Source organism: Actinia tenebrosa, unplaced genomic scaffold, assembly GCF_029948245.1.
Source record: "Actinia tenebrosa isolate PJP-AT-01 unplaced genomic scaffold, QUT_ActTen_1.0 PGA_scaffold14__42_contigs__length_11649687, whole genome shotgun sequence".
In the NCBI taxonomy this organism is placed as follows: Eukaryota; Metazoa; Cnidaria; class Anthozoa; order Actiniaria; family Actiniidae; genus Actinia; species Actinia tenebrosa.
Window position 1 is genome coordinate 10,727,712 of NW_028292574.1, and position 17,397 is coordinate 10,745,108.

A 17,397-nucleotide genomic window follows, 5' to 3' on the forward strand; every position below is an offset into this window, starting at 1 on the left:
TAAGTCATCATTGCTCCAATGAAGTCATAAAAACTTAGAAATCATCAAAGAACTGTAAATAAGAACTGTATATAGTGAATATGAACAAAAATAGATATCAATAAATCAGTGCTATCAAAACAAAGAGTTTCGCACGAAAAGAGACTGCAATTTTGTGTAAATAAGCTGGACTTTAAGCTGGACAGTCAGGCTTTAAATATATAAAGCAACTCATGCTTTTAACTTGATCATTCTTATACTCAAATGTTTTAGTAAGTCACTTGTTTTATTGTCAAAATTAAAACTTGAATAAATTACGTGGATGGGTTTTATTGGCTGCTCATTTCATATGCAGGTGCATCATGCCTGGATTTTTTTTAACCTAAGCAACTACGTTGAATATTACGTTCCAGATCTTTTTGAACTTGCCAAGAGATTTACACAATACTGCTTTAAATCTTACATTGGAGGGTATAATTCACAATTTCAAGTAAGTAAAAAAAAGAAACGTGAATTATTTGATATGATTGTGAAACAGCATTTATTTTAAATGTCTATGAATAACGGCATTACGAAATCGCGGATACCACGGATACCGCAGATACTGCTGGGAAATAAATTATAGCTTTATATTTTATCAAATAAATGGTACCTTAGACTGCTGGAAAAACAGTCTCGTATTTTAAGCATCCCTTTTAATTTATGACGGTATCCGTGGTATCTGCGTTTTCGCAATGCCGTATGAACAAAAACACTGAATTGAAATCTGCTTTTTCTCTAACTTATTTGCATTTGGGCGTTCGCAAAATCCCTTAAAGATTTGTAAGATAAGATTTGTAGTAAAATATAAGTATATAGATATATTGGAAACGAATAGTTATATTTCGTGCAATTGGTAAAGAGGGCAAGTTTGGTACCGTGTGCCACTTTCGTAAAAGGAGACGAAAGAAAAGAAGATAAGGACTGATCTTTGCACGATAACTCGAAAAACGTTTATTCGTTGAGGCGAAAGAATGGTCAAGATAGCACACATTTCAGGTGTAAATATTTCTCAATTTCTACATCGTCATAGTGAGCTTTGGAAAGAAAAAAAAAAACAAACAAATAGCATTATATGAAGGTTTATTAAATTTTCAGTTAAATTTATCTCTGATGTTGGACCGGGAATAGTGCAGAATTTACATACCAATTTAGGAAAATTTATTAGAATTTAGATTGAAGAATTATTAGAATTTAGCTTGAAGAAAAAAGTAGTTTTCGAAGGAGGAAAACCATTTGTCTCACCATAACTTTTTTACATATTATAAAGCCCACTCATTTTCTCTTTTCTTTAGACTTAAAGTTATCAAGTTAATTGGCTTTCTTTCATAAAAGTTTGTCTTTGTATTATTTGACTCTAAATAAAAGACTTCCGGCATAACCAATTCAAACTGGTTAAAGCTGTAACCCAGGTACATACATGGACTGTATAGCAGCCATATTCTTTTAATTCGATCCCGTTGAGCTGTGCCACTTGCTCGCTAATGACGGAGGCATGATTAGCGATAGCGAGTTGTTTTAAGCATACTACCAACTATGTTTAAGGTATTTGAAGCAAGATCTTTCTAAACCAGTTTCCGGCCACTTTAATTCCGCTAATCACTCAGAATCTAACATAATTGTCTTTTGTTTAAGTTTATTGCACGGCGGTAATAACAAAACTTGACCATGTATTTGTTTGTTTTTCGCTACTCGCTATCTATCACAGGTTTAACTAATCTAAGTCAGTTTTCTATGGGTCTGTACTGTAATCGAACATGAAATGACGTCGCTGCGTTCATGGTTCCACTTGAGTTTGGATCATTTTTGACGTCATTTCATGTTCGATTACAGTACAGACCCATGGAAAACTGACTTAGATTTGTTATAGATAGTGAGTACGTTAGCCAATCAGATTGCAGGATTCGTGATAGTTTGCTAGTAGCTTTATGCTAAATTTACTTACTCTGACAAGTGCATGGTCACGTTTTTTTGAAATCTCTGTTTGTTCTCTAAAAGTTCTTTAAAAATCGATTGTAGAAAAGACAAAACTTTATCAAGGAAAGGAATGGAGGTTTTGAACGGTACGGAAAAATAAAAACTGAAGAATTATGGCAATTTCTATAACACGAAAAAGCGGCCGTCAGATTTCACTGAGATTTTCATGTGCAAACTTACGACGGACGAACAACTGACTACTGAGATAATGTTGGCATTTTAAAAGGTTCCCTCAAAGAACAGAAAAAATCCAAAACACAACTTATTCACATGTATTCAAGAAGAATTTTAAACAGTAAGAACAGACGAGACAATAAAGAAAGTGTAAGAACGGCTTTGAGTGATCTGACAGCAAAGTATTTGTAAATAAATTATTTCAGTTTATCACTCATTAATTAGAAAAATGATCCCAAAAACTGATAAGATAAAAAACAGAGAGAAAGAGAGTTTGACAGTAATAATAGAGACAATTAGCTATAAAAATAGAGCAAGCTTAAGCTTTACGTTAATACTTCGAGTCGAGTTCGCAAATATGAATGAAAACAGCGGTGCTGCCGGTTGACCGTAGCTTTGTACAGTAAAGTTTTCAGTGTCATTTTTTGTTTTTAATGCTATAATATTAGCTAGTAGGTTTATGCTAAAACAATTAGACTACTCGTTCTCGTTTTCTATGAGTCAAATAGTCTATTCGGCGCTACGCTCCTCATCGACTATCTATTGACTCATAGAAAACTCGACCTCGTAGTCTAATTGTAATATTGTATAATATTTACAGAGCCCAAATATCAAACCAGCTTTGCTGAACTGGGCACCTCTGTATAAATATTGTTGATAAATAAATAAATGAATTTCAAGCGAATCACCTTAATTAATTTTTCAAGTATAAAAAGCGTAAATCAATATAACAATAGACTGGCAAGCAAAAAACGTTACCTTCGGTTTACCTTCTTTTTATTGGGGGGGGGGGGGGGGGTATATTATAAGCAATAGATCGCAAAATCTTCTTGTACAATTCGAAATTTATAGATACTCGTGATGCTTTGAAAGTTCTCAAATTAAACTCGCCTAAAGGCTTGTCCAAAACGTTCACAACATCACTCGCACCTATAAATTCCGAATTGTTCTCGAGATTGTGCGATTTCCTATACACTTCACAGTCGATCATATTACTGATTTCATTCGTCGTCGTTGAACGATCACAAATCAGTTTAGGTTTTGACATTTTAAGATTCTAATCTTCTTATTTCCTTTGTATCAATTGGTAGTCATAATCTGGTGCCACAAACTTCGAGATCCAATGAACTACACGAGCTGTCCCCCCGTAGTAATGCCATCACATTACAGCCAAGAATTGTTACGTCATGACTACATACTGAAGATCGTATCTTGTACAATTCTAGTACTACTTACCATCCCAGTATCATCACTCAACATGCTAGTTATCTTGACCGTTATAAAAACTCCAAAACTCCAAACTCCTTCTTTTATTCTGATATGCAGTCTTGCCATGACCGACTTCGGTTCTGGGCTCGCAGCATTTCCCATAAACGCGTCCTGGAGGCTTGTAGAGTTAGTAGATCGCGATGCTAATATTTGCAGCACGTTTGACGTTGGCTTCGCCATCGCTTTCACGCTGTTGAGCTCTTCAGAGTTGACCGTTACCGCCCTAAGTATCGACAGATATCTCGCGATACATCTAAGTCAGCGCTATCGTAACCAGGTTACTAATCGTCGTGTTGTCATAGTCGTGGTGGTATTGTGGTGCATAGCTGTGGTATGGGGTGTTTCTAGTGTGTTTATTACTCCTAAAGTCCTCCATACTACTGTCGTGTTTGTTGGGATTCTAACATTTGGAGCTATATTCTTGTGTTACGCGCTGGCGTTCAAGGCCTTACTCGGACAAGAGGCAATGTTTCGAAAAATGAATCGTCAGCAACAGGATTTTAAAGCTAGTAAATCTGCTTTGACGTCCGAGAAGGAAACACCACAAGAACTGTTAACTACATCTCCGCCATGTCAACAGACAAAAAGAAGATTGTTTGCCTTGCATCATAACAGCAAGAGGAAAAAATCATTACAGATAAATATTATCAAGACTTCACCTTCTAAAGGAAATGAAGACGCGGTCGAGAATGAAGACCTAAGCACGTGCTTTGCCTCCTTACAGTCAGATTTAATGACGCAAGACAAGAAGAGAGCACCTGAGGATGTTAAACAAGAGTTTGAAGAAACACGCATCGAGCACTTTCATAAGTCACGTCATCTTTGCAAAACATGTATTCCCGATGACAAAGATGTTATGCTTTCAGTTATTGATGTATCTAAATTTTCAAAAGATAACGTCGAGTTAACAGATGCATCAAGAAACGGAAAGGAATCAAATTGCTCTATTTCCATATGCGTGACAAACAGTTATCTAAAACCAGAGTCAAAGACGACTTCATTTAAAGGCTCTGTCGACAATAATTCTTTGAAGACAACAGAGGACCACAACTACCGACAGAAGAGGTTCAGTTATCTTCGAAACAAGATGAAAATGTTCAGATCAGGAGCTGGAGCGTCTGTTAGGTTGGTCAAGTACAGATATACTATCGTGACCCTGTTATGGGTCATTAGCATGTTAATACTTTGTTATGCGCCTTATTTCTTCTTGTCATTTATGGTTGCGTTTACTGGAATGACCAATGAAGGCGCAGTAGCTTGGAGCATAGCAATAACAGTAATGTGCATCAACTCTCTCATCAACCCTGTGATATATCTATGGCGGCTTAGGGCACTAAGAAAAGCGTGTTTGAATATTTTGAAAGGGATTTGCTGTTAATGAAATCGTCACGTCACAGTGTGCGCGTACGGTAGACCCTCCCTCTGCATCTCTATGCTCTATTGACATCATTACGTCACAGTGCGCGCCTACCGTAGACTCCCTCTCAACCCGCCTATGTTCTATTGACATCGTCACTTCACAGTGTGCGCGCGTATTGTAGACTCCCTCTCTACCCGCCTATGTTCTATTGACATCATCACGTCACAGTGCGCGCGTACCGTAGATTTACCGCACATGTTAGGTATGTGTGTCGGATGTGCATCCTTTGAATTTGTAATCTCACGTTTTAGCTTAAAATGTTTATTATTTTGTAAGTAAGTTCATGTTACGAACTGATTTATTTTCCCTTAATTATAAAGAAGAAAATAAGATTTAAAAATCTCTCTTTGCGAAGAGTTTCATTAAGATAAAATATAGGCAGCTAAAATATAGTATTATATAGTGATATAAACGATGAGCGCTTGTAAATTAGGCTTGGTTTAAAAATTAGTTTTTCTTGAGAATAAACCTGTTTGGTTGAGACGTCTGTATTAATGATTTTCGAAAGGCCATAAGTTATTTTATTGGCCTTAAAATGAGGGCCTCAAATTGGAAAACATTGAATGCTGTTAAGTTAGTGACTTATTTTATATATGTTTAAATAAAAGGCTTTTGCCGTAATTAAAAATTTTTGTATAGGCTTGGCGTTCATGATAATAAAATGATATAAATACACTCAATGACAAAATTATTTAGTCTATTTACGGGTTGAAAACATAGAACATAGAAGCTGTGACCAAAATGGTACATGTACATGAGAAGTACGTTGGTTAAATGTATCTAGTGAGACAACTCGTAGAATGTTCATAAATTATTGCGTTCACAGAAAGCATGGAGGCTTTTAACACATGTTTCATATCGTTTGCGTATCTCAACTGAATACATCAGAGGATAATTACGTATTTCCCATAACACCTTTCCGATCTCAGCTTCAGTTTTCTATGTTTTCAAACCGACAATACACCGTTCTCATAATGGCTGAAAAGGGCACGAAAACAAGGTCAACCAGTCATTAGTTCACAATACAAGATATAAAAGTACATTAAATGAGTTTATAACAGAAAAGTATAGAAATTTAACTCTTGTTTTGACCTGTATTCGCGCTATCCACCTTTATTCTGAATGAGCAGCCTTGCTCAGCCTTGCAAGATGACTGGGTGACCTCGTTTTTGTGCGCTCGTCAGCCATTATGAGAAGGGTGTATAATTTTGCAATTGAGTGTATATGAATGAACACGAATGAAAGTCGTTGTCAGTAAAGTCATTCATGTCCAAACATACATAAAGCTCTAGTCTTGTTTTACAGAGCTTTAAAAATTTTGAACTAAAAATTTTGTTTTTTAACACAAGTTATGATGACTAGCTTTCTCGACGTTTCAGCACTCTCGGGTGCCATTATCGATAGTGCGTGTATATGAAGAGAATGTCTTACGGGACAAACACTTTGGCTTGTAGAGAGTCTGAATGCATCTTGAGAACACAATTCAGTCAATATGCAATCAGACTCTCTCAAAGCCAAAGTATATGTCACCATAGGAGATTCTCTCTTCGGATTCCACTTATCAATGTATTGATATATAGTATATATAGATATTTTGCCTTTATAAACACGCACTCTTGATTATGACAATCGGCGAGTGTCGAAACTTCCAGAAAACTAGTCGTCATCAGTTTTGTTATTAGATGTTATTTCGTTCTTACTAATAATTATCAAAGTAAATATTTTAGTTACACGACAGAAAATATCAATCCACTGGGCCATGAGGATTGTGTAAACCTATAAGACTAAAACTAGATCCATTTAGAAGTCGTACTACTTTATAAACTGGCAATGTTCCTTGCAACTTGTCGCGAGCATGACAAATGGCATAAAGAGCTTTTGCCTAGGTTGACAGAACTTAAACTTGTTTGCATCGTTAAGGCTTAAAATGCAGATGTGATTTTCGCGACAATTGCGCTAACAGTTTCTTGACAATTAGAGACCTTTAGCATCAGGTTTATCGCTAACCGCTAGGGATAAGGCCCAGAAACACGCCCGCAAACACACACACACACAAAAACACTCAGCATTAATAAAGTTAAATATAGCGGATCTTCCAGCAACACCTTTGTCATGACGCCTTGCTAAATGTCAAAACTTTGACGGAAAACGCCTAACGTCAAACTGCAGTTGAGGTTTGCGGTACCTAGCAAGAACGTCGTGCTAAAGGGTCTCTATTCCTAGGAAAAACGTATTTCTGCAACTTGCAAAATAAGGATATGTCTTTAAAATAAAAACATTTTCCATCTTGTTTGTTTTTTGTCGGTGTTACTGTTTGACCCTTTGCACACGGACACAAGTTGCATGAGATATTTCCTAGTGGAACATCAATATCTCCTGTTAACAATTCTTTTTAACGAGCGTAGCACTTCATAACCAGAGAATAACAAACCCGTGGTCTTCGTTGTATGATTGAATCGGAATATAGATGTTGGTTTTAGTGGAAGGAGAAAACCCTTAGAAAACTTTTCTATCGCGCAACACATAAGACAAGCCACAAGGAGCATTGCCTGATGTACCAACCCTCAACAGATCGCTCTTTAGGCGGTCCAGTTTGCTGTAATAAAAATTAACTCTCTATGTTACGTTGTATTTGTCTGGCTGGTCCACGTCTTCAGTTCATTTTTTAAAGAAATTATAAAATTCTTCATTTTCACACGACTCTTCATCAGAAGCGGTTTTTTTAAAAAAGCTTGGTAACCTTAACTGTAAGGCACAGGGTACATCAATCAAGGGACGGTGAATTTCATCATGCAGCACTTTTGTCCTCTCCAACATCTTTTTCTGTCTCATCTTTCTTCTCATCTTGCTCTTCAGTTTTTTTGACATCTTCGGATTGCTCTTTCGCAGCTGGTTCTTCTTCTTTGGCTGGTTCACTCGCTGGCGTTTCTGTTATAAATACGGCAAACAAGTACGAGGAATCAGATGTCTGACATCGCAAACATTTTTCTCGCTACTCCGTGTAGCTTTAGTGAATGCGCTTAAAACCGAGCATTCGAAAAGAAAGATATAGATAGATCGATAGATAGATAGGCTAAGTTCAATTAAGTCCTGCACTTCGCAGTAACAAAACTGAATGCGTAACAACTTTGCAAAGAAAACAAATTATTTCAAATATCTAGGCTAAGCTAAGAATTAAAGCTACATTACTAAATCCCAAAAGACTCATCGTGGTTAAAGTGATAAAAATAATCATATATGTAAGTAAACTATCAAGTACTTATAGGTACATTGCCTAAAATGACTCATGTTGACAAATGAGTTTGCAAATTAATCTCTTCGTTTTAGTAACGAGAAGGTCAAACTTTCTCTGCTTCCTTAGACTATATCTAGACTGGTTACACGATCTAGTGGCAGACTATAAATCAATTGGACGTATTGACAACTGATTGGAAAATGTTCTTTGTGAGTTGTTTGTGGTGGGCAAAAAAGTGGACAAAGGGGGTGAAGTCCGCATGCAATGTCGACCTCCGAATGCAATGTTTCCTTATTGAATGAAGCTATGGACATTGCACGTCGGCCCCTTACCTTTGCGCAGTGTGTATTAGGATTATGTGTATGGGTCTAGGAATGGAACCCAAGTATTTGTGATAGACAAGTGCTGGTGCCCATAATACAGCTTAGACTGCGCATGCCTGTGGTTAGATGGCAGAACAATAAAATGCTCTTGGGAACTGAATTGTTTCTCATGTAAAAGATTGTATTGTTCCTGCCATCTAACATGAGTGCCGTCACGTGGTGGTGCAAAACCTCTATTCCACTGTTGCCGCACACATAGTGTATAAGAGTCTAGTACATAATATTTTTATTTATAAGATAACTAATTAAGAACATTTTTTACCTTCCTTCTCGTCGTCTTTCTTGTCCTGTTCCTCTACCCCCTCCTCCACGTTGCTATCACCTTTGGCTTCAGCTTTGTCTTGGTCTTCAGGGACAGTGTCTGGTTTCTCCTTGTCTTCATCCTCCTTGACTTCAGTATCTGGACTATCTCCCTCTTTTTCACCATCCGGTTTGTCGGTAGCCGAGGTATCTTCTTCCTTTTTGTCTTGTTCTTCACTGACAGACTCTGGCTCCTTCTTCTCTCCGTCTCCTTTTACTTCTTCCGTCTTCTCCGTCTCTGTGCTCTCCTTCTTTTCTGTATCATCTTTTTCTTCAGTTTCAGGAGAATCTTTCTTTTCTTCACTCTTTCCACTTTCAGCCGCGTCTGCTTGACCAGCCTTCTTCTCATCTTCTTTTACTTGAGCTTCTCCATCTTCTTTTTTCTCGTCTTGGCCAGATTTTTCGCTAGTTTCTTCTTTGACAACATCGCTTTCTGCATTATTCGGAGTCTCATCGCTAGGCTTTTCGCCTTCTTTCTGCTTCTCTGCTGCTTCCGTTGTCGCAGCTGAGGCACCTTCTTCATGCCGATCTTCGTTTGTTTCATTCTCTTCCACATAAGCATCATGATCCAAACCACCTTCCTCTCCTGATCTCTTATCATTGACAGCTTCCATGGGCTGTCCTTCTCCGTCCATTTGGTATTCAGATTTACTCTTTGTACAGCAATAAACTACAACCATAACCAGAATGATAACGACTATAACAGCTACGATGATCCCGATGATCTCTGTCGATCCAAGTGGTTGGGAAGACTTTGCTGGTACGTCTGATTTGGTGGTTGGTTGAGTTGTGGTGGGTACTGCTGAGAGATCGAAGATTTAAAACCTTTATCCTATATTGTCTATCCTAGTGAATCCATCGCACACAACTGCTCATAAAAATACTACGTCACGTACAACATAAACACGCATACTTGTTAAGACAGTGGACTACCTTGACGATGCGACGGCCATCTTGAGTCATATGGCATTGTGGGTCGCCCAGGGGGGGGGGGGGGGGGCAAAAAACAAACAAACAAAAAAACCAAGATGCTAAAATGAAGACCCCACGATATTTGAGAAATTTTCTCGGTTGTGAAACTGTCCATTTTTATTTTTGTATTTATCTCTTGTCAAACTGTCTTGTTGTCAACAGTAAACGTCAATCTATACGCCATTATTATAACAAAGCCTTTTGCCCCCTGGACGACCCATGATGCCTTGTTATTCAAGATGGCCGCCGTATCGTCGAAGTAGTCCATTGAGCTTGACATACATTCCAATCACGTAGCTTAAAGAACTGTTGGCCAAAATGTTGGTGGTCCTACTTAAGTTAAGTTTTTTTAATCAAACTTCATTTACATTCAAAGTATGGATGTAACGTAGGCAAGGAGAGCATTTGAGATGAAACGGGGTTTGGAATATTGCTTGTTTTGAACTAAGGACCTCATCTGAATCTCATGTTTTCCCATTTCAGACCACGTGTCATCCTCTTGAAAATGAAATTTTTTGTTTGAGTTGTACTCATATTCATGTGTCTTTTCATGTATAACCGTTAAACAAAGAAATGATAATCTAGGGAATGACACGTGGTCTGAAATGGGAAAATAATGCTCCAAGACCAATAAGGTCCCCGTACTGAGGTACTGTATCCACCCCTTGCGCATCACGGCTTTGCAAAATATATCTGTAATAAAAATATTACTTACTAGCTGAAGGGCGAACAGTTTGAGTAACGTTCGTCGTGGCTGCCGTGCTGGATGATATAACTGGTGGTAGTGATGATGGTGATGGTGGTGATGAAGATGATGATGGTGGTGATGGTGATGGTGTTGATGATGCTGCTGCTGCTGATGGTGATGATGATGGTGATGATGGTGATGGTGATGGTGATAATGAAGATGGTGGTGGTGATGCTGCTGATGCTGCTGCTGATGCTGCTGCTGATGATAGTGATGATGATGATGATGGCGATGATGATGTTGATGTTGATGGTGATGATAATGGTGATGGTGATAGTGATAACGATATTACGGATGATGGTGATACTGTTGACATAGTTGTTTGCTGTAACATTGCACTGGTAGAAGAATTGACCCCTAACGTGGTATTAGCTGTAGATGTTAAAATAAATCCAATGTTATTTTGTTCCTTGATTATGCAGTTAAATATAAAGTTGCAGATTCATTTAAAGACAAACCCAATCTTGTGCTTGCGTGACTGATATTTTGCATCACTGGTATGTCATATTGCGTGACTAATATGTCGTTTAGCGAATCTGACTTGTCCGCATCTATTTTTGTTTGTTTGTTTTTATTTAGCTTTAACTTCACATCAATTTAAAAATAGATTAAAATACACAAATTACAAGTAGTGGGATAAGTAAGGGATACCGTGGGATGTCGTCACAGGTTTCCCGCCCAAACGACTGTAACTGATTATCAAAAATATTCACGGAAAAAATATTCAAATGAAAATATTTCGCATGCAATTTATTCAAATAAATAAAGCCATATAGATGAACTGCCGCTCTTGGGATTAATGTCAGAATAAATATGTTTAAATAATAAAAATGTCACACAAGAATTGACGTCCCGATTGTTTGACCCACAATGCTTTGCTTGTTCGACTCGTTCAAGCAGATATATAAGTCTTATTGGAGGTAGAATGGCGCTTCAGACAATCATTCTCCTATTCCACAATTCTCCGTTTTAGATAATTTTAAATTGTTTCTTAACGTGTTAATTATTTTATATATCTATATAAATATAATTGGGGTATTAACACACTCGCCCCACCTCTAATATGCTAGGAATGTAGGGTTTTCGTCTCTATTTCAGGTGTGATGAACACAGAATAATAAATAATAAAATAAATAAAAAATAAAGCTAAGAATTTTAATAAAAAAGGTTTCACTTTCATATGAGGAATTTAATTGTTAATTATATAAGAACCTCCCATTATTATTATATATATTTTCCAGAGTAAATATTTGCAATCATGAAAAATAATAATTCAGAATTGAAGATACAGCTTACTTTAAGACAGGAAAAAAAGTTGGCATTTATCCTACAATTTCAAGCAATTCCATCAATAAAGATTTAAGAACAAACTATTCACGATACCATTGTATACTTCAAAGCTTATAGTTTCAATCTGATTATAATCAAAAATTAAGGATTTTAGTATATTTTTACTCAAAGTTTAGCAATTCTATTGCCATGTTTCAACTATTAAGGCGGAAGCTTAGACATTATTTCCAACTCTTAACTTACCAATCGTGGTTGAATTGTTGTTGCAAGAGGCATCGTCAAACAGCACGACCAAAACAAAAATAACGAAGCACTTGTGAACGTTCATGATGAAATTCCTCGATAAATTTCAGTCGACTTGACTTATCTATCGCTGAAGAAAGTTCAAGCTACAGAAGAAGCGAAAGTTAAGAGGAAGTATTGCTTTGACTCAAGAGGGGAGTGACCTTTACGTTGTCACGTTTTCTTGACTATTTGTCATCTTGGTTAGATCAATTTTAGAAAACATTACTTTCAAAAATCTCTATGTACACATGCGGAACTACAAGCCAAGACAAGCCAAAATATCAAATTGAAATCTTCTTTTATTCAGTGAAAATAAAAATAAGTCTATAAAAATATTTTGGTTTTGCGGTTGTCTTCTTTTAGTTTTTTAATTTTAATTTTTTGTTTTTGTTTTTTTGACTTATAGAGTAGTTCTTTTTAAAAGACTAATATGTTTTTTCTTTCCATTGGAATAAATACAAAAATTTAATCCTCTCCTTCGTCGCTACAAACTAAAACTCCATCGTTTCTTCAATGTTCTTGATTTTTTCTCCTTTGTTGTTCATTAAATAAGTGCTCTCTTTCGCAATCATGTTTTGTTGTCGCTGTTGCTGATTGACAGTCGTGCTAAATCAGTCATGAATTCTTTTCATAAACGGAAAAGTCACGGGATTGCTGATAGTAAACGATAAGCGTTGTCGAGTATAATTCTTCATCAACTCCAGAAATTTCACTTTATTCAAACGAATTTCGACCTTTACTTCAAATTCACTGCATATTTTCTTTATTCCTTTGCTTCTTCATTCAAATCCTTGTACTCTGCTTGTCACAGACTCGAGTTTTCGAACAGTTCAGTTTCTATCGGAATTTCGTGTCTTCAGAAGTGGTTTCGAATAATCAATAAAAACAAAAAGGCAAGCGACTGGGAAGTGTCTACAATTGACCATGGTCAGTCGTACTCATTAAGCTAAATTCAGCAGTTAAAACTATATATTCTGTAACACTGAGAAGTGAAACAAACTGACGCATGTTGTAGCAGTTTTTTCCTCGTCAAATTTGGATTACTCAAAGCGCATGTGCAGCCTTCGTCGTGGGTTTTCGTATCAGGTTTGCACTCGTTCGCACCGATCAAAGAGACCTTTCAGTGTAATGAATAGAACGATCTTTACTGCCTCGTTCCGGCTATTGTTTTATATCCAATAAGTTCTTTTGGCCGTTGCGAACGAGTCGTAACTTTACTGTCTGTCAAAGTTGCCGCTATGTTGGTTGACTAAATCAAGTTAAGAACTAGTTAGTTAGGTTTATGCGATTTATTGAAAAAAAAAGCGGAGTACTCTCCCCCCAAATACTACACTGAGCAACAACAAAACAGACCAAACAAACAAACAAACAAAAAACAAGAACAAAAAAAAAAAAAAATTAAAAGAACAACAAACAAACAAACTAAAGCAAAAAAGATAACAAAAACAACACCAAAAACAATACCAACTTGCCAAAACTAAGGCGATACTCAATTTCTCATTAAGACTAGCTACTCAAAGTGTGTATCAACGGAGAAAATATGGTAGAAGATTCAATTACAATTGAAGTAACGACGCCACATGAGATTTCAGTCGTGGGCGAAACAGCACAGAGACAGCATCATTGACAGTAATCACCTCTCATAATAACGCAAAACTCCCCGTGATAATTGCAATCGCAATTGCCCTATTTCACTATGACGTCACATCTTGTTTATAAGGGAGACAAAATGGTGAACAACCACGAATTTAAACTTCTTTTACTGTGCAGCTGAATTTATAGATCTGATGTGTCCTCCCCCCAAAAAAACCTCGGTGCCGGTGCTCGATGAATATTTGCAGTTTTTTGTGTCTATTGCATATTAATAGAGAGTTTTAGATTGACTTTTTTTCTCCCCGCAAACGGCAAACGTGACCACGTTTTCATGGTTTTCCTGTATTTTACTTTCCCTTTTACAAACCTTCTCACCAAGCGCAAATATTCTTTTGTTTTTCTACCACTTGGACTTTTTTGCGATTCTTTTTCAGTAATTTGAAAGAATTTTTTACTGGTCAACTGACGTTTCACGTTCGCCGTGAACGTAAATCTAAAACTCTCTAATAAGCAGTAGACACTATGCCATCGAGTTTACCCAGATATACTTCATATCCTATTTAACTAGCGAAAAATGTAGTTAAATGACATACGATATAACTGACATAAAGTTCATCCCGGTGTAAGGGGTGTGAAACTTCGGATCCCTTTCGGATCCCACGTGCACAGCTAGCGGGGCATGGCGAGGATAGCCGATGTTATCCGAAGTCCCGCGTACTGGCTGGTTAACTTGGATGATCTGTTTGCGACTGCTTACGACCTTTTATCGACTGGTAAACGTTTGACCAACGTTTCAAACATGATTTGGTAGGATTCAGTGATTTCTACAATTTAATGGCAGCCATTTTTGTAGTGAATTTTATCTGTTTTTTTTGTTTTTTTTGGAACAAGCTAGGCACACAGGTTTCATCGAATGTGTCAAGTGTTGTTTAATTAAAGTGCTTTCAGGTATTTGCAATATCTTGAAAGAATCTATCGCAAAAAAAAAAAAACGACCACAGAATTGGGGTGTTTGTGCTACACTAAGCATGTCAACAATATCGCTTCATGAACGATTTGACAGAACCGAAGCGATGTGAAACTGACTCAGATTTTTACAGTGACAATATTTGAGCTCTTTAAAGGGATAATTGAGCTCCGTAAGCAGAATATTAAGCCCTGAATACCTGCAAGTGAATATTCTACATATACATGATTCAAAAATGTTGCTGTGTATCTATCAGCAGTAGACACATGTACTCATCCAGTACGTTTTTTGTTTTTGTTGCATTTTTGTCTATATTAATTTCACGACCATAATTCATAGCGTTAAAACAAAAGATTGTTTTCATGTGACACCATGATAAATCAGGGCAAGAACATTAATGTCCATGGCTTAGCTCTCGAGCAAGCCGACGCCCCTTCACTGAGGTTTAATCTTTTCACTCGACAATGACTCTATCAATTGTCACTATTATATTTTCTGCTTTGATTTGTTCAAAACTTCAACTGGAATGTAGATTAGATTTATTTATTTTTATTAATATTTAACCAGGACCATACTTCCAGACATCGAATGCTGAACCGTCGTATGGACTTACGGCTACGCTGGAGATTTCGACCCCAACACCGCTATCCCGGGAGGAATTACAGCGATCAGGAAGCTCGGCCGAAGCCTAAGGGAGGGGTTAGTCGGCCCCTAGACCGTAAATGATTAACCTCTTGCTATGACCAGCAGACCTGCTTAGTGATTTGTGTCCGCAGATGACTAGGCCCTCGTGCTAACTCTTTACCATGTGGGATACGTAGACGTATAATTAACGCAAACGTTAGAGTAAAATCAAATAAGGTCTTATTTTCTAATACTTTAATATACTTTGATAACAAGATTTTCCCCCATTAGTACCGTGAAATCAAGGAAGAAAAGCGAGGAAAAAATTGATTGATTGATTGAAACTACGATAAACCACTCTTACCGAATCTCGTACCCAGAGCCTGCATTTCTTCTGGCCTGCGGCGAAGAACGAGGGCTCTGGCATAATCCATATTTTGGCGCATGCGCAATTTTCGGAAAGTGAGATATAAACGGTCAAAATAAGCAAACTAAAAAATCGAACTCAAAATCAAAGTAAAATCATAGTACGAATTAAAAATCGGGGGAAAAAATATTTTGAATTTTTGGCAAGTCACTGAACATGCCATTCTTGAACTTAGCGACTATGTAAGAACTGCCATCGACAATAAGCAATTTACTTGCGGAATTTTTCTTGATTTCTCGAAAGCATTCGACACAGTAAATCACAGTATTTTATTAAAAAAGCTAGGGAAATATGGTATACGAGGCCTCCCTCTACAGTGGTTCCGTAGCTACTTATCTAATAGAACACAATTTGTGCAAATTGGTAATGAAAAATCAAACCATCTCTTCATGAAATGTGGTGTGCCACAAGGATCTACGCTAGGACCCTTACTATTCCTTCTTTATATAAATGATTTGCCTGACTCATCAAATATTTTAAGGTTCAGAATCTTCGCTGACGATACTAATATATTTTATTTTTCTAAGAATCTAGCCGACCTTCAATATGTAGTTAATAATGAACTTCCGAAGATATATAAATATTGCAGTGCCAACAAACTGACAATTAACTTTGATAAAACAAACTATATGTTAATAACAACTCCTCAGCGGAAACATGCCCATTTAACTATTCCTAACATCAAGCAAAAAAGTTGCATTAAGTACTTAGGTGTATATATTGATGAATTTATGAACTGGAAAAACCATTTGTCATATGTTAGTACTAAAATAGCTAAAAATATAGGAATCTTATATAGATTGCGTAGATACCTGAGCATTAAGATGCTCACAAACCTCTATTATGCATCAATATATCCTTATGTCGACTATGGGATCATGAGCTGGGGAGGTACTTATAAAAGTAATACTGACAAACTGTCTTCTCAACTAAGGAAATGTATGAGATGCATTTTCTTTCTCAAGAGAAGCGATGATCCGAAATCATACTTTAAGCTGTTAGGCATCCTTTATATTGAAAATATATACTAGATAAGACAGACATTATTTACTCATAAACTTTTGAGCAATCCTTCCGGAATATCTGATATCTTCAGTGAATCTATAATACCCGTGTCAGATATATTTCATCTAATAATAATTTCTATAAAAAACAAGTAAGAACAAATTATGGTAAATTTACATTTAATTTTAGTATTTCTAAAATCTGGGAAACAATACCCAAATCAATCAAAAGTCTTCCTTATTCATCCTTCAAACAGATGTATAAGGAATTCTTACTCAGTAATCAATAACAATATATATATATATATATATATATATATATATATATATATATATATATATATATTTAATTATTCAATTTATCTCCTTTTTTGCTATAGAGGAAAATTTATACTGTTCAATTTAATATTATAGTCTTTGGTATTGTAGTCTTTTTCTTTTTCTTTTTCTGACCCTAAATGAAAATTACGACAGCCAACTAGAAAGCTGCCCCTTTGGCTGTCGAACACTTACACCTATTATATTGTTAATTATATTAAAAATTCTAAATATTATTCAACTATATATATTCTTGTAATTCTATTATATAAAATTGAAAAAAAACAGTGTAAATAAACTGAAATTGAATTGAAATCGAATTGAATTAAGTCAGGTATGAGATACTCCTAAGTCAGGTTAAGAGATACTGGGAAAGAATATTCCTTAACCAGG

At 36.4% G+C, this 17,397-nt stretch overlaps 3 protein-coding genes across 4 annotated transcripts in view; 2 read left to right on the forward strand and 1 right to left on the reverse strand.

The window, feature by feature from the left end:
* LOC116308533 (N-chimaerin) overlaps window positions 1-10,245 on the forward strand; it is a 39,980-nt gene extending 29,735 nt beyond the window's left edge. The window contains exon 16 of the mRNA XM_089029476.1: window positions 9,911-10,245. The gene's annotated coding sequence lies outside the window, so the exon portion shown is untranslated. The remainder of the gene's footprint in view (window positions 1-9,910) is intronic.
* LOC116308523 (uncharacterized) lies at window positions 393-7,148 on the forward strand. Its single transcript, XM_031718973.2, has 2 exons — window positions 393-469; window positions 3,261-7,148. The coding sequence occupies exon 2, from the start codon at window positions 3,293-3,295 to the stop codon at window positions 4,814-4,816; it is 1,524 nt and encodes a 507-aa protein (XP_031574833.1). The 5' UTR covers window positions 393-469; window positions 3,261-3,292; the 3' UTR covers window positions 4,817-7,148.
* On the reverse strand, window positions 5,104-12,225 carry LOC148911497 (uncharacterized). 2 transcript variants are annotated; one of them, XM_089029481.1, is made up of 4 exons: window positions 12,030-12,225; window positions 10,464-10,868; window positions 8,739-9,575; window positions 5,104-7,786 (listed from the first exon to the last, which is right to left on the reverse strand). In XM_089029481.1, the coding sequence occupies exons 1-4, from the start codon at window positions 12,112-12,114 to the stop codon at window positions 7,647-7,649; spliced, it is 1,467 nt and encodes a 488-aa protein (XP_088885607.1). In that variant the 5' UTR covers window positions 12,115-12,225; the 3' UTR covers window positions 5,104-7,646. The 2 variants fall into 2 exon arrangements, with proteins under 2 accessions (XP_088885607.1, XP_088885606.1); XM_089029480.1 differs by having other exon boundaries at window positions 8,739-9,578; window positions 12,030-12,224.
* Between the last annotated feature and the right edge of the window lie 5,172 nt (window positions 12,226-17,397).